Source organism: Pyrgilauda ruficollis, unplaced genomic scaffold (genome assembly GCF_017590135.1).
Source record: "Pyrgilauda ruficollis isolate IOZ18807 unplaced genomic scaffold, ASM1759013v1 scaffold67, whole genome shotgun sequence".
Lineage (NCBI taxonomy): Eukaryota > Metazoa > Chordata > Aves > Passeriformes > Passeridae > Pyrgilauda > Pyrgilauda ruficollis.
In genome coordinates this window covers 3162147-3179671 of record NW_024528488.1, presented here as the reverse complement: position 1 = coordinate 3179671, position 17525 = coordinate 3162147, and the positions used below count along the sequence as shown (strand labels likewise).

Genomic DNA, 17525 nt, shown 5'->3' with positions numbered 1-17525 from the left:
CTTGTGCCAGCCTGATGCTCTTGAAAGGAGATAGCTCTGCTAAGTGCAAGTCACTGACCTCTGAAACAACTGTAGGGAAAGAAACTTTTCAAAGGTGTTCCACCACTCTCTTGTCCCCCAGTTCAGCTGGCAGCTGGTCAAAGGCACTGTGCTTTTGGGATGGAATAAAGGGGCAGAAAAACAAAGCCTTGCAGTCAAGGCAGCTCAGTTTGCACTCTGCCAGGGTGGAAAAATGGTTGGTAAGAGGAGTGGTACCCTGAGCACTGGTTTAGAAAAGCTTTCTTTTCCTCTCCCACCTGAGTGCAGTGTACGCTGCTATTTATCAAAGGATGCCTATGCAAGCACAGATGCTTTTGGAAACAGAGTGACCTTAGCAGCATTGTGCCAAGGCTTGTGGAATCTGTTTTAGGCAAACAGACATGAGGGGAAAATATTCCATATCCTTGCCTTGCTCTTGGTTCAATCATGACCTCCAGGAGTTTGCAAAGATCAGGCTGTGTTAAAAGAATGGCAAAATTCACCACGGGTTTATAAATCCCTCCAGGCCCTTGGAAGTTTGTGCTTACTGCCAGGCAGAAGGTGACATTTGCCAGCATGTTTTTTATGACTGACTTTGAGAATGTACAGAATAAGAACTCGGTTTTGGTTTTATTCCCATGTTTAGCAAAACAGTAATTTTGCCTCTCTTTCTACTCTTAGTCACCAGAATTCTCGTAGGAGTCTAACTTGCCCCATGGGGCGAGCCTGAATAAGTCCTGCAGAACCTGAGCTTCCATCCCTTCTCCTTATTGCTGCAAACTGCTGTGAGCTTTGGGAGTCTGCATCCCGAGGGGATGCAAGCATCTTTAGATTCTCAGGAGATCTGAAATCCAGAAAGTTGTAACCAGCAACTTAAATGTTTGTCTTTGGCTGTGAGAGTGTTTGTGTTAGTCCCTGCATCGTGGCACTTCATCCATAATGGGGAAACAGGGTGAGGTGTTTGCCGGCTGTGTCTCCCCTGGAATTAGAAAGGCAGTGGTGGGGGGACTTGTGCTGTTCCCCTCCTGTTCTCAGCCGTACCAAGTTTTAGTCAGCGTCCTTTCCAAGCCAAAGGTGTCAGGGAATATTCCTGGACACTGAACATCAGTGTCCTCCACAGTCATTTGTTTCCTGGCTTTGCTCTGTGTCCAAAACAGTCCCTTGGGCATCCCCAGTTAGAGCCCACCAGAGGCTGGTGACCATTCCCAACAGGATTTCTGCATGCAGCCAGACCCTTTTCTGTGGGGTAGAAATTGAAATGTAGACCAAGACTGTTCCATGCCAGTTGACACTGGCCTCTGAAAACCGTGCCAGGCATTTTTAATTTGCTGGGACAGACCCAGTCTTGATGCAGAAGTTTATTTTGTGAGGATGAACTTTAAGGGGAAAGCCCCCCACTCACTATAGCAATGCCTCAAAGGTAGTGGTCTTATCCTGTTTCCTACTCAATCCTCCTTAGAAAGCCTGGACTTGCTCCTTTTGCAATCAGGCCACATTTTTGGGAAGTAATCCTTCACCCCTCACACTTGTGGCTCTCCCAACACTCGGGAGATGATGCAGAAGGTGAATGGGTGGCCAAGGGTTTTCAGAGCCTGCAGCAGAGGGAGATGTGGCTGCGGCAGGAGCTGGATGGGCAGCTCCCCTGAAGGTGCCCAGCACCAGGGTAAGGAGGAGGTGGAAAGGAGACCCTGGACCGCAGCAGGGTTTAATGGCAGCTTGGAGCTCTATGCTGCTCTATGCCTGTGCACTTATATAATCATTCTAGATAAGACAGAAGAAGCCATTAATAAGTAAACAGTGATGAGGAGGATCAGAGGGGTAACGAAATGGCTGGTGGTGCTCATGTCAGAGAACTGAACTATTTGTGGAGCACTGATGGTTTGCAGCAGCCTGAGCGCTCCCTTTTGAGCTGCAGCTGCGGTGGGGCCATGCTCTGCTGCTGCCAGGCTCGGTGCAGAGCAGCAGCTGAGGTTGCACCACCCTCCCCATGCCAGCATCTGCTCTGGCCATATGAGCTTCAAGAGGGCAGAGCTTTCCACACTGTAACAATCGGACACCCAGAACTAGCCCTGTGTGACTTAGAGCTCCATAGATGTTCTTCTACAGGTGGTCTCTACGTCTCCTGGGGACAAGGGCACTTTCCAGGGTGAAGTATCCATGTTGCTTTGCCTTCTGCTTGATCCACTCGATGCTGGCAGAGAAGGGGATCTCCATCAGCCTGCCTGAGCTCCTCAGCATCTCATCCATGTCCCTTTTTTCATTTTTTATTCTTTTTATTTTTTTGTGAGATGCGCAGTGCTTTCTCCACAGCAGTTTCCCCCAGATGACCCGTGTTTGCCTGCCAGCTGTGCACTGGAGTAGCAGGACAGTCAGGCTTTGGCTACTTGGATGGCACAACTGCCTACAGACCTCAGGAAAAACAATTAAGGGCAAGGACACAAATGGCTTTTTTTTTTTTTTTTTGTGAGGAAGGAGCTGTAAAGGTTGTGCAGGGCTGACCCCGAGGCCTGTGGGGTGGGCAGGGACTGGGGGAGGGAGGGGAGCTGGAGGGTGCCGTGGTGGTGGCCGGGCCCGGTGTGGAAGGCGCTGGACGCTTCGCTGAGCGCGCGGCGCGGGAGCCGCTCCCCTCCACGGGCAGTGTCTCCGTGAATCGCCGTCAAAGCAGATGAAATTTCACACCACACAAATTTCTGAATTTAAAAGGGGAGGGAGGTGGGTAGAGAAGCAGGAGAGGAGGAGGGGGAGGGAGAAGATGCGGGCTGGCCGGGCGCCAGCGCCTCATGCTAGCGCCACGGGGAAGGTGGCATCCTTCCCTGGCGTTCCCTCTGGTCCCCGCGCTCCCTGCTCCTTTTCACTGTGCTCACGTCTTCTGGAGGCAGCGTGCTCTGTCTAGAGCTGTTTACAGGATGATGGTTTGTTCCCTGTCTCCTCATCTCTCTGCTTGCTGAGTGAGTATCTGCTCCTCTGCTTCCCTCTTTTAACCTCTCGTTCTCCTTCAGCTCTTCCTCTCCAGGCTGCTTTACCCCATGCGTCCCCTGATCATCCTCCTCTCTTCCCTTACCCTGCTGCTCTGTCCTGTGCTCTCTGCTCTCCTCTCTGTCATCTCCACTCCTGCCTTCCCTAGCTGTGCTCATGCTATCTCTCCTCATTTTTCCACCTCTTACTTTCCTTCCAGCTTGATTTTCTCTTAAGCCTCTTGAGACAGGAGCTCCTGATTGTCAACCCCCCCTCCATCCCCCTGTCCTGTCCTCCCCATGCAGTCTCCCACGTGCCAGGCAAACCCATCTCTTCACACAACAGCTCAGACTGTATCCAGGTAATACATTTATACCCATGAAAGAATGAGGCAAAGGTTAGTCCTGTGGCCTTCTGGACCAGAAGAGGCATGTGCTGTGACCCCAAAAGGTCACTGGGGTGACAGATTTGCTCATGCTCCCCTTTGACTGTGAGAGGTGCATGAAGCCTCTCATCCCTCCTTGAGTCCCACCTGCCCTGGGTACACAGCCACCAAAGGAGCTGGAGAAAACCCTCCTTGGCCCCTCTAGGAGCAGGTGAAAGTTGACTCTTCAGGCAGGATCTATCAAAGGGAACAGAGTGTCCAGGATACTTCATAAGATCTGAAGTCTAAAGAATCAAACACCTCCATCTCTCTGGGATACACCACTTGCTCTACCCCAAGCTGGGTTGGTTTATCAGGGTTTAGGAAACCCAGAGGCAGGACCTGAGCTGGACCTGGTGCCCCAGACCAGCTGCCTCTTGAATCTTGTTCCACCCAGGCCACCACGCCCGGTGGTCCCGCAGTGCTGGTGTCCCCAGGCTGGGCAGGCACTGCAGGTGAAACGCCCTGGACGAGCAGGTGGCTGCAGGCTGGCACAGCTGTGGATGGCTGTGCCACCTCTGCTCAAAAACCACAGCAAAGCCTGACACGGCTCCAATTTTACCTGCCCAAGCAGCTTTATATGGGCAGATCACCCAGAGTTTGGGATCTGCATCTAACTGGGGTATATCTGGAGGATGCTGAGCCACACAGTGTGGATATACCTGCCCTTTAATTGCAAAGAAAGAAATTATCTGGCTTTTTGAGGACAAACGTCCTCTTAATCTTGTTTTTCTCCTTTCTGTCCTACCTGTCCCTTTCTTTTGAATCAACAGGGCTAAATTCTGCCCTGATGTAAATCTCTGCTGATACAAATTGGTGTGATCTTGCAAAAATCATTGGCGTGGCTGCGGATTTCTGCCAGCTGCCAGCGTGAGCAGGGTTTGGTGCATGGAGTGTGGTAGCCATCTCTCACTGTGTCACGCTCTGCATTTCCAACCAGCACTGCAGGTGATAAGCAAATCCTGGCGAGAGGGTCCCTGTGTGAGCAGAGCAGCCTGCATGTCCTTTCTGCAGCCAAGCCAGCCAGCCAGGCTGCAATTTTGGGATGGACACTGTGCAAAGGTTTTAGCCCGCGGGGCTCCACAAATGGGGTGGAAAATTTTCATTTAATACATTTTTTGCATCTCACACTTTAGGGAAAACAGGGAAGCGCATTTGTGGCCACGATTTCCCAGGGGTGCAGCATAATCCAGGGAGTGGATGCTGTGCGCAGCACAGGGGGATGACTCATCCCGCTCCTTGGTCCCTGCGCCCGGCCACCGTGGACTCTCCACCTTGGGCTTTCCTGCCAAGGTTGCAGCTCCCCTTTTGGTTTGCCCCCACCACCACAATGCCCAGTTACCCCAGCACAGCAGCAGGATTAGGGTGGGACAGGCATTGTGCTCCCAGCTGCCCTCCTAGAGCTGCCCAGCCGGGAGGCTGTGAAAGCAATCCACGCAAGGGCAAGGCTGCAGTGGTAATTTTTTAAGTGGTTCCTGTCCTGTTGTCCTTTTCCCCCCTCAGAGCTTTCTCCTCCACCCCAAGTGCATTACAGATGAAAGGGTTAAGAGCTCGCCCGGGCCCCCTGCTCGGAGAGAGGGCAGTTGCAGTGTTGTATCTAGACCCAGTGAGGATATATATAAATTCCCTTCGTCTCTTCGGATCTATTTATAGCACGGCAGGCAGTGGCAAAGGCTCTCCTCAAGGCTTCATCTCCTACAAACAGACTTCACAGACAGCAGAGAAGATAAATTTAGCACACGAGATTTCTTAAAGAGCCAGCAGCTCTGCGGGGCTGCCAGCCTGCTCTGCCACAGCCCCTGCCCCGATACCCCCACTGGGGCAGCCCTCTTCCACCTTCTTCTACCCTCCCTTCTTCCCCCCTCCTCCCCATTTCCAATTTTATGTCCAGCTTCACCCATATTCTCCCCCTTTCTGGTCTCTTTTTCTACCATTGATGTTTTTTGCTTTTTCTTTTTTTTTTTTAATTTTTTTTCCCTTCTCTTTCACTGGTTCGCCATCTCATCCTCCCTGCTTTCTTGTTTTTCTTTTTTTCCCTCTCTTTTCTCTCTCCCAGGCCACAGGGCTCAGAAGATAAAGCTTTCTAGTTAACAGTTCACTGGTTATGCCTACATAGTAAAAAATGTGTAGCTTGATTAATGCCTTCCAGATGGTTAATTGAAAAAATAGGGGGAGAATGCAGCAATCTCTCCCCCCTCTCTGCACACATCCATCGCACGGGAAGACTGCATCAAAGGGTGAGGGGAGCAATAGATCTGAGAAACAGGGGCAGCCTGTTAACTCCAGGGCGCTGTTGCCATGCTGGGGAGTTAACTCTGTCCCTGCCTCTCATGCCCTCATCTATGCCACCCCAAAATCCCGCATCCCAGAGACGTACAATATTCCTGTACAGCACACACAGACCCTCCTGGCATCCTCAGCTGAACCTCAGCGCAGGCACCGCGCTGCTCTGTGTCCTCCCCATGCTCCAACACCCCAAAGCAGCACCCACCCTCATCCTCTCCCCATATTTGTTTTTGGGGGGATGCACACACACCCGCACACATCCCCCAAGTGTCTTTGATGACCACGCAATGATTTGTGCGCGGGTGCCTCCGTTAGCGGGGCCGTGGAGCGGGAGGGCTCTGCCGGAGCCCTTTGGGCTTTGGGGTTTGGGGTTTGGCAGTGCCAAAGTGGGCACGACGGAGGGGCACGGGGAAGGGGGGCTGTCATTAGGGGGTTTGGGGCAGCTTGTGAGGGAGGGGGGGTGATAATGCGGTCAGCAATAGGTCACTGCTGGGCGATGGAGCCAGCCCATGCCCAGCCTCACGGACACGGCTGTCTCCCCGATCCACGCCGGCAGCCTCCCCTCTTCCCCCCCAAGCCGGAGCTGTGCCTGCTCCCGGGCTCTTTGTCTCTCTCCAGGGAGAGGCAGAGCGGGCACACAGACCCCTCCCCACCCCGTTAACAGGGATGCTGCCTTGCTGACGTGAGTCACGGAGGGTTTGTGCCGTGCCATTGGGGGTGAGCCGCAGCAGCCCCCCCTGCACACCTCCCACCCCGGATCTCCCTGGTTTCCAGGGAAACAGCGGCCCCAAATGCTGCCTGACTTTCACTTATGCCTTTCATTTCTCCTTTTATTCTTTTTTTTTTTTTTTTTTGGTAAGAAAAAAGCAGACACAACAGATTTTTTTTTATTATTATTATTATTTTATTTCATTTTTGTCCCTCTTCCCCTTTCAGGATCACCACCACGGCCGCCTGCATGATGGACCTGCGGAGGTACCCGCTGGACCAGCAGAACTGCACGCTGGAGATCGAGAGCTGTGCGTATGCCTCGGGCACATCCCCTGCCACGCGGTGCCACCTGATGCCACCCGCCCCGGCCACAGCTCCCCGCTCCTGGGGATGCCTCCCAGGGCTGCCACAGCGCCGGGCTGCTCACCCATGGGGGAAATTCCCAGGAAAACGGGGCTCTGGCAGCAGGCTGGGCATTAAAATCAGTCCCAGGAAGGTGGGGGAAGTGTCCCTTAGCCTCAAGGAAGCCATGGGAAGCTGTCCTCGCTCATGGCTGGCTTCATTCCGTGTGGGAGGTGGCACCCAAGCCCTCATCCCTGCCTGGATGCTCCCTGGACGCCCATGGAAATCCTCTTCCAGCTGTGCTGGCAGAGGAGGTGCAGCTCTCCCTGATAAAAATGCACGGCAGGCTCCCTCCAGGGCTGAGGGGCAGCAGAGCTCCTGGGGCTCCCACAGCACCTTGGCTGGGCGCTGCCCTCCCCATCCTACCCGTGCAGGGTCAGGGGATGGAAATGAGGTCCTGCTGCAGGCACGAGTGCCAGAATGTCATTTCTGCCACTCCTCAGCAGTTTGGGAACCATTTACAGTAGAACCAAGCGAACAGAAGGCAGGGAATTACCCACAGTTCCCCGTGTTGTGATTTTGTTCTTAATGGGTCATGTCAAGCCAATTTGTTCATCAAAGCTACATTTCCTCACAATATTCCTGAGACCCAGGCCGAGATGAGGAGATCCGATTGTTTCCTCCCTCAGAGCTTTTGTCTTTTACACACTTGCACATTTGCAATCTGCAGGGCTCCATTTTCTTTGTTTCCCCTTGACTCTGGAACATCAGTCCTTTCAGGGCTGGATTATAAAAACAATGTACTTTAAAAAAACCACCGACCCAAACCTCAGAGAAAAAGCCCTTTTCTGATGCAGGGATGCTGGGTTTGGGAAGCAGCTCAGAGCTCTTACCTGTAGGAGATAAGCACTGCCTGTTGATCCCATCCCTCCACCCCAAAAATAACCCTAACCACGTATACCCTGCCTATCTGCATGCCAGGATCCAACAAAAACCTGATGAGGCAGGCTGCAAACAGACTGCTAATCTGACATTTTAAGACGTCACATCAATACTTTTCGATATTTCAGATGGAAATGACTTATCTTTGTGAAAGTTCGTTTACTTTTTAGAAGTAAAATGGAAATTTGGTTTTCTCTTTAAAGCTAGAAATCAAAGTGAAGCATTTATTTTTAGACCAAGCAACCTTTCCCTTTAGAAACACTTTTTAAAAATGGCTTCATGAAAAACATGCTCGATTTCATATTGCATAATGCCATAATAAAAAAATTAAAATACAAAAATTGGTACCCAACACCAGCAGGTCATAGAATAAATGGAATAGAGCTAGTTAACTGTGAGATCTCCTAAAATTAGTTACTGCAATTTGACATTTTCATTGCTGATCAGGAAGTAAATTTGAAGTCACTGCTGTTAAATTTGTGGATGATGAAGATAGCAGCGTGCGGGGCTTCGCTCGCTGCGCATTTGAATCCTTCCCAATCGGAATCCATCCGGAAGGGCTTTGAACACAGCCGAGTTCTGTGAGCTCTGGGCCTGTGTGCAGGACTGCAGGGCCATCCCCAGGGCTGGAGCCACACGGAGAGCTGAGGGAGGCCGGAGGTTCTGTGCCTCTGGCAGGAAGGGCTGGAGCGAGCCCTGTTATATAAACCTGGGGAGCCGTGAGTCAGAGCTCCGCATTGATTGGCCTCTGAACATGTCACTGAGATGGGGAAACGGGCTCTGTCTGTGTTTGGGTTCCAAAATTTAGGGAGGAAGCTGAGAAATCGGAAGAGGTTGAGGGAAGATGCTGAAAAGTGGTTCAAGGGCTGGAGCAGATGTTGTGCAGTGAGTGAGAAACCTCAATAGCTCGGTGTGGTTTGTTTACTGCAAAGGAGGTGCAGAGGTGAATTGTTTCCAGGCTGGCCTCACCTCTGCAGAGGGGGAACTCTGCGGGGAGAGGGCTCGGGAACCTCCTGGAGAAATTGGGAACAACCACAGGAGCCTGAGGGTCTGAGCCAGACGAATTCCCACATGAATCATGCACAGTGTTTCTGAGCTGGGAGGGGGTTGGAATCAGCAGGAGTGGAGGGGATTTAGGTGTTTCCTGCTGGTTCCATCCTGGGGCTGAGTGATGCAAAACAGGTGCTGTGCACAGAGCTGGAGTGTGAGCAGGATAACCAAGGGTCCTGAAACCCTGGGGGCTTGAAGGTGTGAGGGTTTGCCACTCTGGGAGCAGGAACATGCCAGCTGGGGGAGGAGGAGGAGCCCTGGCTTAGCCGATTTCCATCAGAAGCAGATGTGGCATGGCATTTGGAAGATTGGGTTTGTATTTTGGCACCCATGAATAAGCGCAGTAATGAGTGAGAGCGCAGGATGTGGGCTTGGAGACTGCACACTCATCAAATAATTCCATTTGGGAGGACACCTCGGGGTGTCTCTAGTCCAGCCTGCAGCTCAAAGCAGGGTCAGCTGTGAGATCAGAGCGGACTGCTGAGCCCTTTATCCACTCAGCAGCTTCAGGATCACACTGTCCTCGAAGGCTCACCTCTGATCTGGGGTAACCCTTAGCCCCCAAAGAAGAATTTCTCCTCGGTGCTGCATTCAACAGCCCCTCGTTGCCCTGATGCCAGGTGCTGGGTGTGGTGGCACTCTGCAGAGTGGCTGTGAGCCTGGCATGGCCTGTGCTGCCAGGGTGGGTGGCTAAGGCAGGCTGCTGTGCTGCAGTGCAGGTGCTGAGCACGAGCTGTCTGTGCGCACACGTGGGGCTCACGCTCTGAAGGCAGCCTTGCCCCGAGCTGCACCAAAGCCTGGCCATTTCTTACTGCCCCCAGGAAGCTTTACTGAATCTGAGACCACCCTCGTGCAGCTACAGCCAAAGGGCTTCAAAACATACAGAGATCTGATTTTCAAGCTGTGATGTGTCATTGCCCCAAGGACAGGGCAGGGCTGTGGACAGGCACTGGTGGGTGAGGGGTTTCATCCCCAAGCCCTCATCCCCCACGAGTCCAGAGCACTTGGGGGTCACATTTCCAGCCCCTGCAGCCCTGCCTGCCGCGTATATTTTGGGGTTAAAGCAAGAAGCTTGGATGAGTTAGCAAACCCATGGCCCTGAAATGTAAGGGATGAATATTTGAGACTGGCTCCCCTTCCTCTCCTCTCTCATTACTGCTCTTCTCAGCCAGCACTTGATAAAACAGCCCCCAGCCTCAGAGACTCTGTTCACTTCTTGGATCTGAATTTTGACTGAGAGCACTTAGAAAAGGGAGGTGCTCTGATCTTCCAACTTCTTTTCAACTGCTGCTACAGATCTTCTCCTCTCTGGGAATTTTTAATACCGAGCTGCCCTGTTTGCCCAGTCCCACCACTCTGTACTGTGTGGTCTCCCCCTCCTGGTAAAAGGAGGCAGTTTTTAAAAAGCAAAATGCTGTGTTTGGTGCATTTGACAGAGGCTCCTGGTGCCCAAGTCCCTGTCATGTCAGCCATGGAGATCACATTGTGCAAGTCAAGGCTGGATGCCTCACCTTTGCTCTGAATTCTAGCCAGAAGTGGGAGTCCTGGCCAGTTTTTCCTCCTCTCCTGGGGACTGTATTGCCAAGCTGAGCTGAAGAAGTAAAGTACATCAGCAGGGAGCGGCTAGGCTTGGTGTGGGCTTTCTTTTGGATCCTTTTCCAGATCATCTTAGTGCAAATGGAGTTGTCCTCTGGTCCAGCCTGTCAGCTCAGCTCTCCCTGTGTGCTCCTTCCTCCCTGCAGATGGTTACACGGTGGATGACATTGTCTTCTTCTGGCAAGGGAATGACTCTGCTGTCACGGGGATGGAGGTGCTGGAGCTGCCCCAGTTCACCATCATCGAGCAGAGGCTGGTCAGCAGGGAAGTGGTCTTCACCACTGGTGAGTCTCCGGTGAAGGGACACATGGAAAGGGCAAGCCTGCTGCTGGTCAGTTGGTCTGAATCCCTCTGGTTCAGATGCTGGGGCACTAACTCAGGATCTAGGCTTCACCTTGGGGTTCCTCTATAAAAAAGTGTCTTCTGCGCCCAACAGTTTTGCTTTTTTCTCTCATTTTATTTTTTTCTTTCTTTTTCTTTTCTGTTTTTTTCTGGGTTTTTTTTTTTTTTTAATGTCTGCTTCTCTTCAAAGACTTTCAGGATCATTTTTCCCACTGCAGTTTTTCCCATTTCTTAGTCAAAATAATGAGTGAGCTCAGAACCTCTTCAGAAGGTTCTCAGCCTTCATCTTATTTTTTATGTGGTTTACATCTGGGTCTCAAAGCTAATGTAGGTGCAATAGTAAGGAGAAAATATATCCATTGAGAAGCAAGTGGGCTATGAAATGATGCAAACCCATCTGTACATGGCAATAAAAAGGTTTGCAGAGAATACCTGGGACGATTCAGATGCTGCCAGCTGGAAAGTTGGAGGGGGTTGGATTTTGGTTGCTAGTCTGAGGTGGAGTTCACTGCCAAAACAGCACAGCACACACCTGTCAAAAAAAGACTGGTAAAATATTGTGTTCAAGCCATACAAGTGGCACATGGTGGTGAGAAAACAATACCTCCTTTTTCCCAGTCTATATCCTTGATGGTTTAAAACTGCTGTTTTCTTGTTACTTTAGCTGCCAGCCAGGATTACACCCATATTTCAGGCTCCTGTGTTGCCTGAGGGACAGAGGTGGGCAGGAGAAATTATTTGGACTTTGTCTCACAGCAATGAAAGAGGCACTGCTTTGTCCCTGTCAAAATTAGCCTGCTCCAGTGGAAGGACTGTAAAAAGTACTTATTGTCCTCACTATCCTCATTAGGTTTGCTAAAAGATTAGTGGGAAGTTGCAACAACTTGAAAATAATAAAAAAGAGACCTTCAGATTAACTAACAGTACTCTATTTGCATATGAATTTGCCCGGTCTGACCATAACCCATTTTTAGAACAGCATGGGAAAAATATGATTCAGATCTTCATTGCTGTTTGGAGGCAGAGCTGGCACACAAAACATTGTAAAATCATCTCGTGGCACCCAAATATAGGGTTAAAATCTCCTGTGTAAGCCTCCATCATATTGGCTGGCACCATAACAGCAATTCCAGCACTGAACAGCCATTCTGCCAGGATGGCTGATATAATAATGTCACTTATGCAGAGTTTCCTTTCTTCTTAATACTCTGGGGCAACTGAGCAAATTCTGAAGGGACCCCTTGCAAAAACTGACCAGTCTGCAAAACCAGCTGCAGAAAACAGGAGATTTTTCATTGTTCCTGCCTCTTGAGAACTTTGTCCAAATAAAATTTCAGTTCCTAACCTAAGCTCTTAGCACAAATCCAGCCTTGCCCTGCTCTCACACCACATCCTCCTCTGATGTCTCACTGGCAGGTTCGTATCTGCGCTTATCCCTGAGTTTCAGGATTAAGAGGAACATTGGTTACTTCATCCTGCAGACCTACATGCCATCCATCCTCATCACCATCCTGTCCTGGGTCTCCTTCTGGATCAACTATGATGCTTCTGCTGCACGAGTGGCACTGGGTATGGACATTTTTGTTGTATTTTGGAGGTGTTTTCTTGAGGGAGATCTGCTGTAACAAAGAAAGTCCCTTTTCTTTATGAGGTAGCAATTAAGCAAGTCTGTCAAAGTCGTCATCCCAGATGGACATAAATATTTTTACTGAAAAAAATTTAAATTTTCAGTCAGAAGTGTTACTTGTTTTGTTTTGGTTTTGTTTATTAGCACTTCCCAAACTGGAGTCTGTTTAATTGAATCAGTAAAGGTCCTGCCAAAAATGTCCTGGGTGTGTGTTTAAACTCTCCAAACAAAAATGCAGATGGCCACTGATTCTCAGGAACGTGGGACCCTGACATGTCCTGACTTCCTTCACTCTGGTTTGCACTGGTTTTCTTGAGAAGAGAAATCTGGGCCCCTCTTTGTCAGCAGGTGTGCCAGGAGTGGCCAGTTGTGTGATTAATGCTGAGGCTGGACAGGCAAAAGGTTGTATGGGAATGGTTAAAAGATGAAAGAAATAAAGGAAGGGGCATTGCACGTTTTTCTGATAGCTCAGGCCCCATACAGACACTCTCTGCAGACAAAGCCCTTCATGGCCAAGGCAAATGTGGGACAGCAGTTAAAGTCCAAGTCCTTCTTTGGCACATGCTCCCTAAATAGGAATGTCTTCCTATAAGAGGGGGGGAAATGAGGTCTTTTAAGCAACAGAAGGGCAGTGGGGGTGGATGGCAGATGAGGGTTTGGAAGGAGGAACAGAAGAAGGGGGATGGCTGGCATATGAGAATGGGGCTGTGCAACACGAGGGGAAGTTCCAGGGCAGTAGGAGAGGTCAGGAGGAGCAGGCTGGATCTGTGAGTGGGACAAGGCTCAGAAAGGCAGTGCAGCTCAGGTACAGGCTGGGTCTTACAGCAAAGCCTGGGGGCTTCAAGCAGGTCTAGGAGAATGAGTTTGAGAAGACTCAGAGGAGGGGTGGGTTGTAGAAAGGTATAAAAGAGGTGATTTGGCTTTTCCTGCTTGGAGAGGCTGGAGCAGGGAGGGAAGAAGAAGAAATTGGTAAATTAAAAGGGTAAGTTGCATTGACAGGAGTGTAATCAGAGAGAGAAGAAAAAGGACCACGGCAGACATTGTGGAAGCACAAGCAAGAGTGTGGAGGTGAGATACACAGCTGTTGAGTTTCTGCTGACATCTGGACTCAAAGAGAAGACAGAAAAAGAACATTGTAGATCAGAACTGCAACAGCTCTCCCTAAACTATTCCTGACAGTTCTTGACCTAACTTATCCATAAAAAGCTCCAAAAAAAGAAACTCCCCAGCCTCCTCTGGTCAATTTATCTCCAGATTTACCTGCTTGCACAGTCAAAGAGCTCCTCTTTGCCCTAAGTCTCCATTGCAATTCGTCCACTTCTTAATGGAGACACGGAGAACATTCTATTCTCCCTTTCCTTGCCTCAGATTTCTGTATATTTAGACTACTGCCTAAATATAGACCATATTGTGTGTATACAAATATATCTCCCTTCTGTTTACCCAACTGAAGGCTAATAGTTCTCTCAGTCTTTTATCAGGAATGACACCAAAGCACAGCGAGGGTGAAGGGGAAGCAGGGCAAGCAGAGGTCCAGGGTGCACAGAGAGCCATCACTGTAGAGGTGGGGCTGAAACCACAGGAGCAAATTAAGGTCATGGAGATTATTAGAGCTGCCAACAGAGAGAAGAGGAGGGAAAAAGGAGAAAATAAGATCAGCAAGGTAGTAAGAACAGCTAGAGAAGCAGAGGAAGACTGGGTTGGAGGGGAAGAGTTACCACTCCAAAAAAGAAGTGTGAAGGCTCGTTGCCATGTTTTTGGAGCTGGCAGAAGGCTGTCAAAGAGGCAGGTCTGAGGCACAGTCCAGAGAAGGGAGGAGTCTGAGAAGAAGCTGAAGAAGAGGACTGAAGCTGTGAGAGTAATCATAGTGAATCAGGCTTTCGGAACTGAGTAGATGGGGACAAAAGTGTTCACAAAATGCTCATTTAAGATGCAAGAAATGTGAGGAGGCCTAAAAAGGAGAGTGTGAGAACCATGGGAGGAATGTGTATAAGCGATAATTGATGTAATGAATGGTAAAGCTGGTGAGAGGAAGGTGGGAACTGATGGGGTCAAGGACAGAAGCCTACAAGGCAGGCAAAAAAGAGAGAATGCCATGAGAAGGAAATCTCTTCACTTTTTCTCCAATTCATGGCATTTGAAAGACACAGCAGTTTTATAAACTCATGATGCCAAGGATGCTGAGGCATTCAGTCGCCCACAGTGAAGCCTGATGAGTTCATGAAGGAGAAAAAAGAGAGGAGAAGAGGGTAAAAAAGAGCAAAACTGAATGTTTCCTACCACACTGAGAGAAAGAGGGAAGATCAGGGGGACTTAAAGAAACAGGGATGCTGATCCCCATCATGCTGGTGATGCTCAGCTTTGACACTTTCTCCAGCTGTTTGCTGCTGGATCATTTTCTGCAGCAATTTATAGTGGGCATGTGGGCTTAGAATAACGACAGCTTCCTTCCCACTTGCACTGCTCCCATCCCTCCTGAGGCTGTCCAGCTGGAAGGAGGGATGTGGAAGCAGAGGACAGCATTCCAGGAAACCATCCCACGTGGGTAACAGAGCACCTGCCCTCTCCTCACAGGGGTCACCACGGTGCTTACCATGACAACCATCAACACCCACCTGCGGGAGACTCTCCCCAAGATCCCCTACGTCAAGGCTATTGATGTTTATCTCATGGGCTGCTTCGTCTTCGTGTTCCTGGCCCTCCTGGAGTATGCTTTTGTCAACTACATATTCTTCGGGCGAGGGCCCCGGCAGCAGAAGAAGCAGAGCGAGCGCGTCAGCAAGGCCAACAACGAGCGCCACCGCTACGAGGAGAAGAGGGTGAGAGAGCAGGTTTGTCCTCTCCTTTCATTGTGGCAGGAGAATTCAGGCTCTCCACTGGGTGAGCTGCAGAGCAGCCTTTGTGCTCATCACGAGAAATGAATCCCAATTTTCCTTGTCTGGTGATTACTGGGAATTTTTTTGCCTTGATCATTCTCATCCAGTCGCATCAGAGCCCTCCTCTTGCGTGGGGCAGGTGTAGCAAAAAGTCCCTCTGTGGCTTTTCGTCCTCCTGTGTTGGCAGAACCACACTTTCCCCAGTAAAAAATGTGCTGCAAGCACAGGTGGCTGCTCCTTCTCTCCCAGCAGCAGAGGACAACCCTCAAATGCAGCATGTTCAGAGCTCACAAATGACCCCATCGGGGTATAGTCACCAAACTCTGGGGAAGAAAAGGAACTACCCAAGATCATCTTTTAAGTATTAAAGGCATTACTTTATTCTGGTGAGGATGTGCAGTGGAAGTAATTCCAACCACATGTGATTCTTTACCAGAATTTTCACATATTTACATGTTAAACACCCCCCCCCCCCCAAGAAATTGCTCATTCTTTGGTTCTGCACTGCACAATTCTTAGTATTTGATCTCCTCTTGGCTATTGATTCCTTCAATGCTATTTTTGGTCCTCATTCTTTGGCTATGTTATTAATCTTGTCCCAGACTGGGAACCTGCCAGGGCTTTAATACCTGTTAATGTCTCTCTGTCTTCTATGTGTCTTCTGACTACTTCCACCCCGTAGATATTAAGCTCTCAGAATCTAGGAATCTTCTTCTTGCTGACTGAGGCCCCACCTAGTGAGACTCAAACCCTGGGTGAACAGAATCTTTTGAAGAGAAACCTCAATTTCCACCCCCCTTTGGCAAAGGCAAACCAACCCATGACTAAAGTTAATTTTTTATAAGTTATATAATTTCCAACAGTATTGCTCCCCAGAAATCTGTTCAGAATCACCCCTAATGGTAAACAGGACACCCAGTATTGTATTTTCTGGGAAATGTCCTGACGAAGCCAGGAATGATGAATCTGACTCCATGTTCTCAGAAGGCTAACTTATTACTTTATAATACTATATTATATTAAAGGATACTGTACTATACTAAAGAATACAGAAAGAATACTTATATTAAAAGATAATAATAAAAACTCGTGACTCTTTCCAGAGTCTTGACACAGCTTGGCCCCAATTGGCCAAAGAGTCAAAACAACTCACACCAGAATCCAATGAAACAATGTGGGTAAACAATCTCCAAACACACTCTAAAGGAGCAAAACAGAGGAGAAGCAGATGAGATAAGAATTGTTTTCCTTTTCTCTGAGGCTTCTCATCTTCCCAGGAGAAAAATCCTGGGCGAAGGGACTTTTCCAGAGAATGTGAATGCCACAACCCAGTACGTCTGTGTCTGTGTTCCCCGTTCCAGGTTGACCCTTACGGTAACATCCTCCTCAGCACACTGGACATGAACAACGAGCTGCTGGCCACGGACATGATGAGCAGCGTGGGCGACTCTCGAAACTCTGTCATGTCCTTCGAAGGCTCAGGAATCCAGTTCCGCAAGCCGCTGGCCTCTCGGGATGGCTTTGGCCAGAGGAGAGCAGATGAGATAAGAATTGTTTTCCCTTTCTCTGAGGCTTCTCATCTTCCCAGGAGAAAAATCCTGGGCGAAGGGACTTTTCCAGAGAATGTGAATGCCACAACCCAGTACGTCTGTGTCTGTGTTCCCCGTTCCAGGTTGACCCTTACGGTAACATCCTCCTCAGCACACTGGACATGAACAACGAGCTGCTGGCCACGGACATGATGAGCAGCGTGGGCGACTCTCGAAACTCTGTCATGTCCTTCGAAGGCTCAGGAATCCAGTTCCGCAAGCCGCTGGCCTCTCGGGATGGCTTTGGCCACCACCCGACCCTGGACCGCCACGTCCCGCTGACCCACCACGCCGCCGCCCGCAACCGCGCCAACTGCCGCCTGCGCCGGCGGTCGTCCAAGCTGAAGCTCAAAATCCCAGACCTGACAGACGTCAGCACCATTGACAAGTGGTCACGGATCATTTTTCCAATCACTTTTGGATTCTTCAACCTTGTTTACTGGTTGTACTATGTAAATTGATGCCTGCGGCCTCCGAGAGAGATAATAGGGACAGACACTCAGACAATGACAACACAGGAGTGTTGTGGTCTTTTGGGTTTGGGTTTTACTCTTTACTATCATTGTCATTTATTCCTATGGTTCATTAGATTTATTCTAAGCTTACTCTTCTCTTTTCAGCACATGTAGAACCACGGAGTGTGGGGTGGGGTAAAGGGAGAGAAAGGTATGGGAGGGGGTTTGGTTTCAGGGAGGGATGTGTTTGTCTTGATTTTGGTTTCCTGCTGAAGGACTTACACCATTGTAAAAAAAAAAAAAAAAACAAAA

At 49.7% G+C, this 17525-nt stretch overlaps 1 protein-coding gene across 2 annotated transcripts in view; it reads left to right on the top strand.

The window, feature by feature from the left end:
* Positions 1 to 17294, top strand: part of LOC121362826 (gamma-aminobutyric acid receptor subunit beta-4) — a 71391-nt gene extending 54097 nt beyond the window's left edge. Inside the window, exons 5-9 of one of the 2 annotated variants that reach the window (XM_041484677.1) lie at positions 6620 to 6702; positions 10471 to 10608; positions 12083 to 12235; positions 14868 to 15112; positions 16842 to 17294. In XM_041484677.1, coding sequence (XP_041340611.1) covers positions 6620 to 6702; positions 10471 to 10608; positions 12083 to 12235; positions 14868 to 15112; positions 16842 to 17219 — 997 coding nt within the window. In that variant the 3' untranslated portion in view covers positions 17220 to 17294. Of the gene's footprint in view, positions 1 to 6619; positions 6703 to 10470; positions 10609 to 12082; positions 12236 to 14867; positions 15125 to 16841 lie in introns of both variants that reach the window. The other variant, XM_041484676.1, reaches the window with a different exon arrangement.
* The last annotated feature ends 231 nt before the right edge of the window (positions 17295 to 17525 follow it).